At 51.0% G+C, this 13714-nt stretch overlaps 1 protein-coding gene across 25 annotated transcripts in view; it reads right to left on the bottom strand.

Annotated features, from left to right (window-relative positions):
* SDK2 (sidekick cell adhesion molecule 2) overlaps positions 1-13714 on the bottom strand; it is a 1552195-nt gene that overhangs the window by 18324 nt on the left and 1520157 nt on the right. For all 25 annotated transcript variants that reach the window (XM_068263131.1, XM_068263129.1, XM_068263132.1 and 22 more), the window contains 5 exons: positions 11245-11406; positions 9058-9183; positions 4384-4548; positions 2929-3069; positions 2690-2828 (listed from right to left, as the gene is read on the bottom strand). In XM_068263131.1, the coding sequence (XP_068119232.1) occupies positions 2690-2828; positions 2929-3069; positions 4384-4548; positions 9058-9183; positions 11245-11406 (733 nt within the window). The remainder of the gene's footprint in view (positions 1-2689; positions 2829-2928; positions 3070-4383; positions 4549-9057; positions 9184-11244; positions 11407-13714) is intronic.

The following is a 13714-nucleotide window of genomic DNA, read 5'->3' as shown; positions in this document are numbered from 1 at the left end:
TGCTGCTTAGGCTCCTTTTATGTTGTGTATGTCACGTAGCGCACCCTGGAATATAGGATCACAGCGGTGATGCATCACGACGCAACTGACAGTGTGAAAGCAGCCTTATACTTAAAGGACAACTGTAGTGAGAGGTATGTGGAGGTTGCCATATTTATTTCCTGTTAAGCAATACCAGTTGCCTGGCTGTCCTGCTTATCCTCTGCCTCTAATACTTTTAGCCATAGCCCCTGAACAAGCATGCAGCAGATTAGGTGCTTCCAACATTGTCAGATCTGACAGGATTAATGCATGCTTGTTTCTGGTGTTATGCAGACGCTACTGCAGCCAAATAGACCAGCAGGGCTGCCAGGCAACTGGTATTGTTTAAAAGGAAATAAATATGGCAGCCTCCATATTCTTCTCACTACAATTGTCCTTTAAGGTGTGTAAAGGGATGGGGGTGTAAGTGCAAAGATGGGAATTTAAAGTGAACCAGAAACGAAGCACCCTCATTTATTTTACCATATATATCAGTGGGAACATTAGAGAAAACACCTACCCTGCTCTCTGTTTCATCCTTCACTGCTTAGCCTGCTTGTTATCAGCCCTGATAAAATACCTGACTGAGCATTCAGTCTGGCTTTGTTCAGGAATCATTATAGCTGAGTCTGTCTTCTCTGATGTCTTTTCAAGCCCAAGCCTGCCCCCTTGTGGCTCTGCTATAATGACTCAGCTATAATGATTCCTGAGCAGAGCCAGACTGAATGCTCAGTCAGGGATTTTATGAGGGCTGATAACAAGCAGGCATACAAAGATCTTAATAATCAAGTCCCTGGCCCCATTCAATTAACTTGTTTCCTGAGTTTTCTTTCAGGAGCTAATTTTTAATCTTCAAAAAAAAAAAAAAAAAACTTTCAGCATGTACCGTTCAGTTTAAAAAATAAATAATGAAAAGTAGGTAAAAAATAGGTATGAAACTTATATGAAGTACTTCCTTGTTTGCCTGGGGCTCAAAAATGTTCTTTAATAAGTTTTCTCACCTTAACTGAATAGGGGTCCCCTTGAGAGATGTCAGAAACAGGGGTGTAATGTGTTGGGGTCTGGCTACCTAATGGTAATTATTATTCATATCGATTTGAAGTGCCCCTCTAAAGTGTTAATGCACTTAAATTAGTTGTACAGTTACAGATTACACACTCTTTAACTTCCTGGCCTGTCACTTTCAGTATATATTGATAGTAAACTAGTTGCAGTGTGTCCTGATCCCTTCTTCAATAATTTCTCATTAATGTTCAGACTGTTTCTATAGTTGTAAACGGGCTCTCCACACTCCTGGTCATTGCTCTACAGGTGTTTTCAGCACTTCAGTGAACACAGAGCGTGGGTGCTGATTGAGGAGACATTTTTGGACCCGCGCCGGTGACACGCTCGTACTGTAAAATAGAGCTAAAATCAGCAATGCAAGCACACTGTATGTTCTGGTTAGAGGTATTTGCTGAATGTCACTGCGCTGAATTGTAATCAGACACCGGTACAATCATTACACTAAGCGGATCTCATTCTCACGTCGCGTTAAGAAAGCTGCGCAGCCGGAGTTCTGCCTTAAAAGAGCAAAACAGAGTTTGAAAAGGACAAGTGCGAATAAATGGAAATCACATTTTAATCCCATTAAAGGATCCCCTGTGGCAGTGTAATTCCTGTACAAGAAGCGGTTGGTTAATTACCCTGCAGAGCTTTTCAGCTCTCTCGCCATGCCAGGCTGCGACATGCCAGCAGCCTCTCCTCAGCCCCTCCCTATGCCATTCTCCCGCTCACAAGAGCTGCTTCTCTGCCATTTCCCCAACAGAGGGGTCTTTGTGGCCCGGCCAGCGGGAGGACCGGACTGAGCGCTGCCCCGACGCCATGTGCATATCAACAAGCATAGAGAGAAAGGGAAATATCTGTACTTCCCAGCATGCCCTGTGCCAGGCTCTCCAGTGCAGAGTGTAGGCACTCAGCGGACAAACACTGCACCCTTTATCTAATAGCCAGCCTGAGAACTGCGCTCACCGCGCATACGGCACGTAGTCTATACCTACCAATGCCCGGACTGAGATCTATGCTCACCGTGCACACACTCATACCGGCTTGAGAACTGCGCTCACCGCACATACGGCATGTACTCTATACCTACCAATGCCCGGCCTGACATCTATACTCACCGTGCACACACTCATACCGGCCTGAGCACTGCGCTCACCATGCACACAGCAGAGATCAGCACACATTGCAGCTACTTAACTATCATTACAGGCACAGAGTAACAGCTTATACTGTACATACTGGAGGTAGCAGAGGTCAGCACACACTGCAGCTAGTTTACTATCAGTACAGGCACAGAGTAACAGCTTATACTGAAGCATTTGATAAAGGCCGCTGGCCGAAACGTCATGTGTTTTGTTAACTATGGTTCAATAAACGTAGCCTTTGAGGCTTAAATCCAGGTGGAGACCCAGTTATCCTTTTCTTTCTAACAGCTTATACTGTACATACTGGAGACAGCAGAGATCAGTACACACTGCAGCTAGTTTACTATCAGTACAGGCACAGAGTAACAGCTTATACTGTATATACTGGAGGTAGCAGAGATCAGCACACACTGCAGCTAGTTTGCATTCTGTGCCTGTACTGATAGTAGAGTGTCCCTTTAGGCCACTCCTCCCCTCACCTGGTGTAGATGCCATTCTTCCTGCAGAAGGAGTTCTTCATGGACAGACGGCGGTTGTTGAGCTCTAGTGCGGGGAAGCGGCTCTCGTCCAGACTGACCATCTGACCATGGCCCAGCGTGCTGTTCTTGGGGTTACATCCTGTGCAGACAGAGCAGGAAATGTCAAGAAGGGGGAACAATAAGGACAAGACTGGTCATGCCCAGACAGGAGGCCCATCCGAAGAGCCAGCATCCCTCACCTGAATCTGACTTCTTTGCGTACTTCTTGCTCTGGCCTCGGATGATCAGCGCAAACACCAGCAGGAGGATGAAGATGAGGCCGATGAGAGCGATGACCACCAGGAACCACCATTCCTCATAGAACGGGTTGGCTTTCGTGGCTGCAGGAGACAGAGTCAGTTGTTGCAGGACTTTATTTTCACCAACATTTGGATATAAATCGTCCCTCCATTATTCTCCAAGCAGCCGCCGCCCAGCAAGCAAGCCTTTATCTGTTACAGCCAATCTACGCCTTTATACCCACCCTTCTTCTCCCTCTGGTCATATCAAATAAATCTCCAGAATATTTGTTCTGCCAGGAAACAGCAGTGGTTAAGCTGGCCATACATCTAGCAATTTTGCAGCTGATCAATCAACCAATTTGATATTATCTAATGGGATGAAAATTAGAGCCAAAACAAGCATGCCCAATCGATGATTCAACCAATTTCGGGCTGAAATAGGTGTTAAATGTATCAGTCAAGCAAGCTGGAAAATCAGGGTCCATATGATCAAGCGGGTGCGGGCCGGTAACCACATGTGACAAATGTGACTAACCCCTCAACCAATGTCCCCCCGGTGCCTGTGCATTGTAAATCTCACTTGTCCAGCTGCTGCGACTCTTGGTCTCCTCCACGGCCTCCGACCAGCGTCACCAGGCAGGTGTCTGGGACGTCACACGCAGCACATGGTATACGCTCCACGCACAATGACGACGCTCGGAGGAGACCAGGAGTCGGTGCAGCTGGAACAAGTGAGATTTACAACGCACGGGGCGGCCAGGATGATGTAATCGGTGGCATTGCAAGACTGAGAACTTTCGTGCTGAAATCGATTGGGAATCGTCCTGCATTGTATGGGCAGCTGACAGATCTCTCTCCGATCAGAGAGAGGTTTGGCTTTTGGTCAATCTGCCCATACATTGCTTGATATATGAGCACAGTCGTGTAACAACTGCTGGTCCATGTTGACTTGTCCCCCAACTTTGGGTCATCTCTTGTTTCCATTGGTAGACGCGGCTTAGCCATGCACCCCCAATTCCAGAACTCTGCACACCTCAAGCTGGCCACTAACAATCCAATCTTACCATTTCTATGTAACACAAGGTAACTGCCTGCATTATACATTCAATATATTCACTCAGTTTACCCTTATACTACATAGATTTGGTAAAATTGGATGAAAAAGATTGTGTCGTTAGTGGCCACCTTTAGATCAGGGTTGCATACACTTCTAATCGGGACCAAAAAGTTTATGGTGCCCATATCATCCAATCAGGGGTCTTCCCGCACTTTTCTAACATGAACTAGAAAAATGGCTGCCGGCCTCTGATTGGCTGCTCTGAGAAACTGTTTTTTTCTCTCCAGATTCTCACATCTGTTAAGTCGCTATGTTCAGAGTAGGCGGAGTCTGCCGAGTAGAAATCCTTGTGTTACCTGCGACAGACGTGGAGGGTGGGCTGGGCGTCCCGTAGCCGTAATCATTGACCGCAATGACTCGGAAGTCGTAGCTCACGCCCTGCTTCAGGATGTCGATGTTGAAGGTGTAGGAAGTCGCCTCTTTCGGGATGTCCTTGATGAGAATGTCCCATAAGCCTTCATCTGAGTAAGGAGCAGACAGCATTAATATATTAATACTCTCAGATATGGAAAGAAGACTTCTCGTCTACAGGCGTCAATAACATTCCAATAATCATAGCTAACAATACAGGGGTGTAAAAAGGGACAGTCTGGCCCCTCTGGAAGTGGACGGTAGCGCACATCCCCCCCCCCCCCCCCCCGCCGGTGTATTAGCGCTAGGAATGGTCGGAAATGCCAATTTCCGATTCCGCGGTAAATCCGCATTCCCAAATACCGAATCTGCTTTCCGCTACCAATTTCCGCATTCTAATGCGGAATTTCCGCCGGAAATCGTGGAAATTCTGCCCGACTTTAACATCGATTTTCTCAAAAACTATAAGGTCTTTTTGAAAACTTTTTTTGCATCTTGTTCAGAAGATTCTGTTTAATAAACCCTGAAAATTTGATGTTTCTAGGACTCACGGGGGCTTTGCTATTAACTGCTAAAGTCGGCGGATTTTTACTGTAATGTAAAAGCAGGAAATCTACATCTGCCTATTTTCTGCATTTTACATTACAGTAAAATCCGCCGACTTTAGCGGTTAATAGCAAAGCCCCCGTGAGTCCTAGAAACATCAAATTTTCAGGGTTTATTAAACAGAATCTTCTGAACAAGATGCAAAAAAAAGTTTTCAAAAAGACCTTATAGTTTTTGAGAAAATCGATGTTAAGGTCGGGTGGAATTTCTGCGATCTCCGGCGGACATTTCCGCGATTTCCGGCGGAAATCCGCCTAACACACTTGCATTACCGATTTCCGGATTCCGATGCGGAAATGCAATTTCCGATCGGAATTTCGGAAAATGCATTTCCGCGGAATCCGAATGAGCATAAATAATAATAAATTTAGCGCAGTGGAGGTATATGACATTAGCCCCCACAATGGCATGGGGGCTGGGCAATGAGGGACCACCCCTCCCCCACCCACCTTACAGAGCATTAGGGCAGTGAAGGTAAGTAACTATACTTACCTGATTCCCCTACCTCCCGTCTCCTCTTCCTCGTGCTGCTCCCAACGTGAGTGGCTGCAGGGAGTAAGAGGGGATGTCAGACATACCTCTGCTGCACTAATGCTCTCCAAGGTGGGTGGGGGTAGGCGTGGGCCCGTATAGCCCCTCCCCATTAACCACTTGCCGACCAGGGGAATTTTCACTGATCGGTGCTGCGTGGGCTCTACAGCCCGCAGCACCGATCAGCAGTGCAGCAGGGCGATCAGACTACCCCCCTTTTTTCCCCACTAGGGGGATGTCCTGCTGGGGGGGTCTGATCGCCGCCGGCCATTAGTGGGTAGCGGGGGGGGCTCCTCAAAGCCCCCCTCCGCAGCGTTTTGTGCGCTCCCTCCCTCCCCTTACCTCCCTCTCCCTTGCTGGCTGCGCAGGACGGATAACCGTCCTGCGCATTGTGGGATAGGCTTCAGCCTATCATATGGCGGCGATCCCCGGCCAATCAGAGGCCGGGGATCGCCGATCTGACTTACGGCGCTGCTGCGCAGCAGCGCCGTATGATGTAAACAGCGGGGATTTCTTCCCCGCCTGTTTACATTTTGCCGGCGAGCCGCTATCGGCGGCTCTCCGGCTGTTCACGGAGACACCCTCCGTGAACTGACATGGAAAGGCCGCTCGATCGAGCGGCCGTTTCCATGGTAACCCGCAGACGACCAGTTTACGCCAATCGGCGTTAGCTGGTCGTCAAGAGGTTAAGGGGTATTGTCACGCCCCTATAACTATAGCAAACTATATGCAGCATGAAATTGAGTCGCTGGAACGCCCCTCTGGTCTATGCTGATTGGCCCATTCTACACATTGCATATAATTAGCATGAAATTTGCAAGATAGTTAGAATTATTTGCATTTTATTTATTTTTATTATTTCTTTCTGCTTCACACACAATAGGGGAATGATAGCTGAGTGAGTTGTGCGCCCTCCTGCACTGCGCCCTGAGGCTGGAGACTCTGTCGCCTCTGCCTGACCCTGTGCCCCTCCTACACTGCGCCCTGAGGCTGGAGCCTCTCTTGCCTCTGCCTGACCCTGTGCCCCTCCTACACTGCGCCCTGAGGCTGGAGCCTCTCTTGCCTCTGCCCCGTCCTGCGCCACCTCCTACACTGCGCCCTGAGGCTGGAGCCTCTCTCACCTCTGCCCAGCCCCGTGCCCCCTCCTACACTGCGCCCTGAGGCTGGAACCTCTCTCACCTCTGCCTGACCCTGTGCCCCTCCTACACTGCACCCTGAGGCTGGAGCCTCTCTTGCCTCTGCCCCGCCCTGCGCCCCCTCCTACACTGCACCCTGAGGCTGGAGCCTCTCTCGCCTCTGCCTCACCCTGTGCCCCTCCTACACTGCACCCTGAGGCTGGAGCCTCTCTCGCCTCTGCCTCACCCTGTGCCCCTCCTACACTGCACCCTGAGGCTGGAGCCTCTCTTGCCTCTGCCCCGCCCTGCGCCCCCTCCTACACTGCACCCTGAGGCTGGAGCCTCTCTCGCCTCTGCCTCACCCTGTGCCCCTCCTACACTGCTCCCTGAGGCTGGAGCCTCTCTTGCCTCTGCCCGGCCCTGCTCCCCCTTCCTACACTGCGCCCTGAGGCTGGAGCCTCTCTTGCCTCTGCCTGACCCTGTGCCCCTCCTACACTGCGCCCTGAGGCTGGAGCCTCTCTCGCCTCTGCCTCACCCTGTGCCCCTCCTACACTGCTCCCTGAGGCTGGAGCCTCTCTCGCCTCTGCCCGGCCCTGCTCCCCCTTCCTACACTGCGCCCTGAGGCTGGAGCCTCTCTTGCCTCTGCCTGACCCTGTGCCCCTCCTACACTGCGCCCTGAGGCTGGAGCCTCTCTTGCCTCTGCCCCGCGCCCCCTCCTACACTGCGCCCTGATTCTGGAGCCTCTCTCGCCTCTGCCTTCGCCCGGCCCTGCTCCCTCCTACACTGCGCCCTGAGGCTGGAGTCTCTCTTCCTCTGCCTGACCCTGCGCCCCCTCCTACACTGCTCCCTGAGGCTGGTGCCTCTCTTGCCTCTGCCTCAGCCCCGCGCCCCCTCCTACACTGCACCCTGAGGCTGGAGCCTCTCTCGCCTCTGCCTCGCCCTGCTCCCCCTCCTACACTGCGCCCTGAGGCTGGAGCCTCTCTCGCCTCTGCCTTCGCCCGGCCCTGCGCCCCCTCCTACACTGCGCCCTGAGGCTGGAGCCTCTCTTGCCTCTGCCCGGCCCTGTGCCCCCTCCTACACTGCGCCCTGAGGCTGGAGCCTCTCTCGCCTCTGCCCGGCCCTGCGCCCCCTCCTACACTGCGCCCTGAGGCTGGAGCCTCTCTCGCCTCTGCCCAGCCCTGCGCCCCCTCCTACACTGCGCCCTGAGGCTGGAGCCTCTCTCGCCTCTGCCCAGCCCTGCGCCCCCTCCTACACTGCGCCCTGAGGCTGGAGCCTCTCTTGCCTCTGCCCCGCCCTGCGCCCCCTCCTACACTGCCCCCTGAGGCTGGAGCCTCTCTCGCCTCTGCCTTCGCCCGGCCCTGCACCCCCCTCCTACACTGCGCCCTGAGGCTGGAGCCTCTCTTGCCTCTGCCTCGGCCCTGCGCCCCCCTCCTACACTGCGCCCTGAGGCTGGAGCCTCTCTCGCCTCTGCCCGGCCCTGCGCCCCCCTCCTACACTGCGCCCTGAGGCTGGAGCCTCTCTCGCCCCTGCCCGGCCCTGCGCTCCCTCCTACACTGCGCCCTGAGGCTGGAGCCTCTCTCGCCTCTGCCCGGCCCTGCGCCCCCCTCCTACACTGCGCCCTGAGGCTGGAGCCTCTCTCGCCCCTGCCTGGCCCTGCGCTCCCTCCTACACTGTACCTCTTCCTACACTGCACCCTGAGGATGGAGCCTCTCTCGCCCCTGCCCGGCCCTGCGCCCCCTCCTACACTGCGCCCTGAGGCTGGAGCCTCTCTCGCCCCTGCCCGGCCCTGCGCTCCCTCCTACACTGCACCCTGAGGATGGAGCCTCTCTCGCCCCTGCCCGGCCCTGCGCCCCCTCCTACACTGCGCCCTGAGGCTGGAGCCTCTCTCGCCCCTGCCCGGCCCTGCGCTCCCTCCTACACTGCACCCTGAGGCTGGAGCCTCTCTCGCCTCTGCCTTGGCCCGGCCCTGTGCCCCCTCCTACACTGCACCCTGAGGCTGGAGCCTCTCTTGCCTCTGCCCCACCCTGTGCCTCCTCCTACACTGCGCCCTGAGGCTGGAGCCTCTCTCGCCTCTGCCCAGCCCTGCGCCCCCTCCTACACTGCACCCTGAGGCTGGAGCCCCTCTGCCTCGGCCCTGCGCCCCCTCCTACACTGCACCCTGAGGCTGGAGCCTCTCTCACCTCTGCCTCAGCCCAGGTCTAGGATGCTGCGACCGATGCATGCATGGGGTACCCAATGGATGAGAACCTGCATGTATCCAGAGAAGTCCCACCCTTATTTCAGTCCCGCTAGAGTTGCTCGCTCAGGCTGGGCACAAGTGAGGAGAGATCGGGGTAACCCAGTGGCCTGGATTGACATGGTACCTACCTGAAGGGCGGGCCTCTATAACATATCTGGTGATCGGGCTCCTCCCAGGATCCCCGCTGGACCACTGGATGGCGATTAAAGAACCGTATCTGGAGATGGACGGGACCCCCGGAGGTCCTGGGGCACCTGTGTTTCCAGAAACAAAACAGGAAAATGTTAAATACAAAATGCATCTCGAAAGATGACAAAAACCGCCAGTTTTATAGACCCGTTTAGAGGCAATGACTTCACAGAAGGCTGCAATATTTATATTCTGCAAGGCATTATCTTCCTCTGAACACCTGTACAGCATTATTATTGTTATCCCAACCTATCCGGTCAATGCTGTGTGGAGCCGCTCAACATGTATACAATAAACAGTTTCAAAGTGCCACTAGAGGCGCTCTTGTTCTGCTAACCCCACCTGTTGAGAGCAGGCCTGAACTCACAACATCCTCTCTGTACTAAAAGATAAGCAACAGCATAATAACATTTACAGAAAAACATTTCTTTGTTACAGCTGTTACAAATCCTGCAACAAATCTGCAGTGTGTCTACTTCCTGCTTTCATGGAAGCAGACATATTGTTAACATTCTGTACTTTCAAATTAGCTTATCTGCCGTGGCAGTCAGGTGACATGGGGAGGGATCAAATTACAACTTGTGATTAGTCACATATGAGGGGGAATTAGACAGGCTAAACTCTCTAAATACATACAGGGTACAGTTATCGGTTTTCCTTATGGCCTGTGCAAGAGTTCAGGTCCACGTTAACATTTTTCTCTAAGTGACCCGAAGAAGCGGGATAGACCCACAAAATGCGTTAACGTTTGTGTGCAATGAGACTAATAAACATTTATAGGCCTGGGGTGCATCTTCCAGAGAGCTAAGCCAACAATACCCCTCTCTTTTAAACTGTTTTTAACCATTTTATACATTTTGGGTGCTCCACACAGTATGGATTTCCCCGCACACCTCTGTTGGGAGGTTGGAGTAGCTTGTAGCCCATAAGGGCTCATTTACACCTAGGGTGTTTTGCGTTTTTTTTTTTTTTTTTTAGAGCTGGCGATTTTTAAAAAAGCTCTAAAATCGATCGTGCAATGAAGCCTTATGGGATAATTCATATCAGCGCGTTGCGTCTGCTTTCCGCTCAGCAAAGCGCTGCATGTACTACTTTCGGGGCGATTTTGCTACAATAGAAGGTGTAGGAAAGGTGCAAAACGCTCACAAATCGCTTTATCCGGCGATTGCATTTGCGCTTTTAAGAATAAATACATTGCATTTATTATTTTCCGAGTCAAAGAGTTCACTTCCTGACTTGGGTCAGGGAGTGAAAAAGCAGGATCGCTCTGCAAAAGCACTTTGAAAAAAAACGCAGCATGCAGTGGAGCGCCAAGAGGGAATAAAAAAAAAACATCACCCACAAAATCTAAAATCGCTGCCGTCAGCGATTTTGATTTTAGATGTGAATAAAGCCTAAGAGGTTATTGGGACTGCCACCCCTCAAATCCTGATGTACCCGGGACCCCAAACCAGAACGCAGGCTGGTGCTTCTCCGCAAGCTGCAATCCGAAGCATTCTTCTTGTAATCGTTATTGGTCTATCAGTAATCTGATCCAATAGCTAGTAATCTAAAGGTGCTCATAAATCCCTCAACTTGGCGGCCGATTGTCCATCCCATTCTATAAGTATAATCAAACACAGAGAGTAGATGCATCCTACGTTATCAATAGGCTGGGATTACTCTGTCAAACCGAACGCAAATGCACAATGGCATTACATGATTTATCTGCAGCTGCACCACAAACACAAATCGGTCGCAATGGCTTCTCGCCACATGAAAATCACATACCTGTCCCAGGAAATACGGTACCGCCATCCCATCCTGTCCCAGAGACCAGAGACCATAGGGCTTCCGGTTGGTTTGCAAAAGAACCAATGAGAAACCTGCTGCAACAGAGAAAGTTCTCATTGGTTCATGTGGACCAGTGAGAATCCTCCCTGTGGCTAGGCAGGATTCACGTTTTGTTTTGTTTTTTTTAAACCAGCAGTAAGCCCCATGCTTCCTGGTCTCCAGGCGAGACGTGAACAATGCGTGGGCATCCTGAGGGGGTGCGCTAACCGTGCCATTTACGCATGTACTGTGCTTGTAGTGTAGTGTGATCCTAGCCTGAGGCCTGCATGTCTTGTATTGCAGAAGCTGTTTACCATCAGCAGGTCCGGTGGTCACATTGGCCTCCAAATCCGGTCCGTAGGTGAAAGTTTTGGCCCGAATACGGAAGCGATACGTCACCCCCTCCGCCAGGTCCTTCAGTTTCATCCACAGAGGGCTGTTCCCCTTCACATCCACTGTTACGATCTTACTGATTCCTGGAGGATAATGGGGATATATAGTTATATACAGATATCCCATTAAACGTAACACAGGTTAGAGAGCAGTGACAACAGGCAATAATCCCCAACAGCCAATCCTATTTCACCATACAGATATCCCATCACACCTGCTACATAACAGTGCAGAGAGCAGGGACAACAGGCAATAATCCCAAGCAGCCAATCCTATTTCACCATACAGATATCCCATCACCCCTGCTACATAACACAGTGCAGAGAGCAGGGACAACAGGCAATAATCCCCAACAGCCAATCCTATTCCACCATACAGATACCCCATCACACCTGCTACATAACACAGTGCAGAGAGCAGTGACAACAGGCAATAATCCCCAACAGCCAATCCTATTTCACCATACAGATATCCCATCACACCTGCTACTTAACACAGTGCAGAGAGCAGTGACAACAGGCAATAATCCCAAGCAGCCAATCCTATTTCACCATACAGATATCCCATCACACCTGCTACATAACACAGTGCAGAGAGCAGTGACAACAGGCAATAATCCCAACAGCCAATCCTATTTCACCATACAGATACCCCATCACACCTGCTACATAACACAGTGCAGAGAGCAGGGGCAACAGGCAATAATCCCCAACAGCCAATCCTATTTCACCATACAGATACCCCATCACACCTGCTACATAACGCAGTGCAGAGAGCAGGGACAACAGGCAATAATCCCCAACAGCCAATCCTATCTCACCATACAGATATCCCATCACACCTACTACATAACACAGTGCAGAGAGCAGTGACAACAGGCAATAATCCCCAACAGCCAATCCTATTTCACCATACAGATACCCCATCACACCTGCTACATAACACAGTGCAGAGAGCAGTGACAACAGGCAATAATCCCCAACAGCCAATCCTATTTCACCATACAGATATCCCATCACACCTACTACATAACGCAGTGCAGAGAGCAGTGACAACAGGCAATAATCCCCAACAGCCAATCCTATTTCACCATACAGATATCCCATCACACCTGCTACATAACACAGTGCAGAGAGCAGGGACAACAGGCAATAATCCCCAACAGCCAATCCTATCTCACCATACAGATATCCCATCACACCTGCTACATAACGCAGTGCAGAGAGCAGTGACAACAGGCAATAATCCCCAACAGCCAATCCTATCTCACCATACAGATACCCCATCACACCTACTACATAACGCAGTGCAGAGAGCAGTGACAACAGGCAATAATCCCCAACAGCCAATCCTATTCCACCATACAGATATCCCATCACACCTACTACATAACGCAGTGCAGAGAGCAGTGACAACAGGCAATAATCCCCAACAGCCAATCCTATTTCACCATACAGATATCCCATCACACCTGCTACATAACAGTGCAGAGAGCAGTGACAACAGGCAATAATCCCCAACAGCCAATCCTATTTCACCATACAGATATCCCATCACACCTGCTACATAACACAGGTTAGAGAGCAGGGACAACAGGCAATAATCCCCAACAGCCAATCCTATCTCACCATACAGATATCCCATCACACCCGCTACATAACACAGTGCAGAGAGCAGTGACAACAGGCAATAATCCCCAACAGCCAATCCTATTTCACCATACAGATATCCCATCACACCTGCTACATAACAGTGCAGAGAGCAGTGACAACAGGTAATAATCCCCAACAGCCAATCCTATTTCACCATACAGATATCCCATCACACCTACTACATAACACAGTGCAGAGAGCAGGGACAACAGGCAATAATCCCCAACAGCCAATCCTATTCCACCATACAGATACCCCATCACACCTGCTACATAACACAGGTTAGAGAGCAGTGACAACAGGCAATAATCCCCAACAGCCAATCCTATTTCACCATACAGATGTCCCATCACACCTACTACATAACGCAGTGCAGAGAGCAGGGACAACAGGCAATAATCCCCCAACAGCCAATCCTATTTCACCATACAGATACCCCATCACACCTGCTACATAACACAGTGCAGAGAGCAGGGACAACAGGCAATAATCCCCAACAGCCAATCCTATTCCACCATACAGATATCCCATCACACCTACTACATAACACAGTGCAGAGAGCAGGGACAACAGGCAATAATCCCCAACAGCCAATCCTATTTCACCATACAGATATCCCATCACACCTGCTACATAACACAGTGCAGAGAGCAGGGACAACAGGCAATAATCCCCAACAGCCAATCCTATTTCACCATACAGATATCCCATCACACCTGCTACATAACACAGTGCAGAG

The sequence above is a fragment of the Hyperolius riggenbachi genome, chromosome 12, assembly GCF_040937935.1.
Source record: "Hyperolius riggenbachi isolate aHypRig1 chromosome 12, aHypRig1.pri, whole genome shotgun sequence".
Lineage (NCBI taxonomy): Eukaryota > Metazoa > Chordata > Amphibia > Anura > Hyperoliidae > Hyperolius > Hyperolius riggenbachi.
The sequence above is the reverse complement of the archived record's forward strand: the minus strand, read 5'-3'. Positions and strand labels throughout refer to the sequence as shown.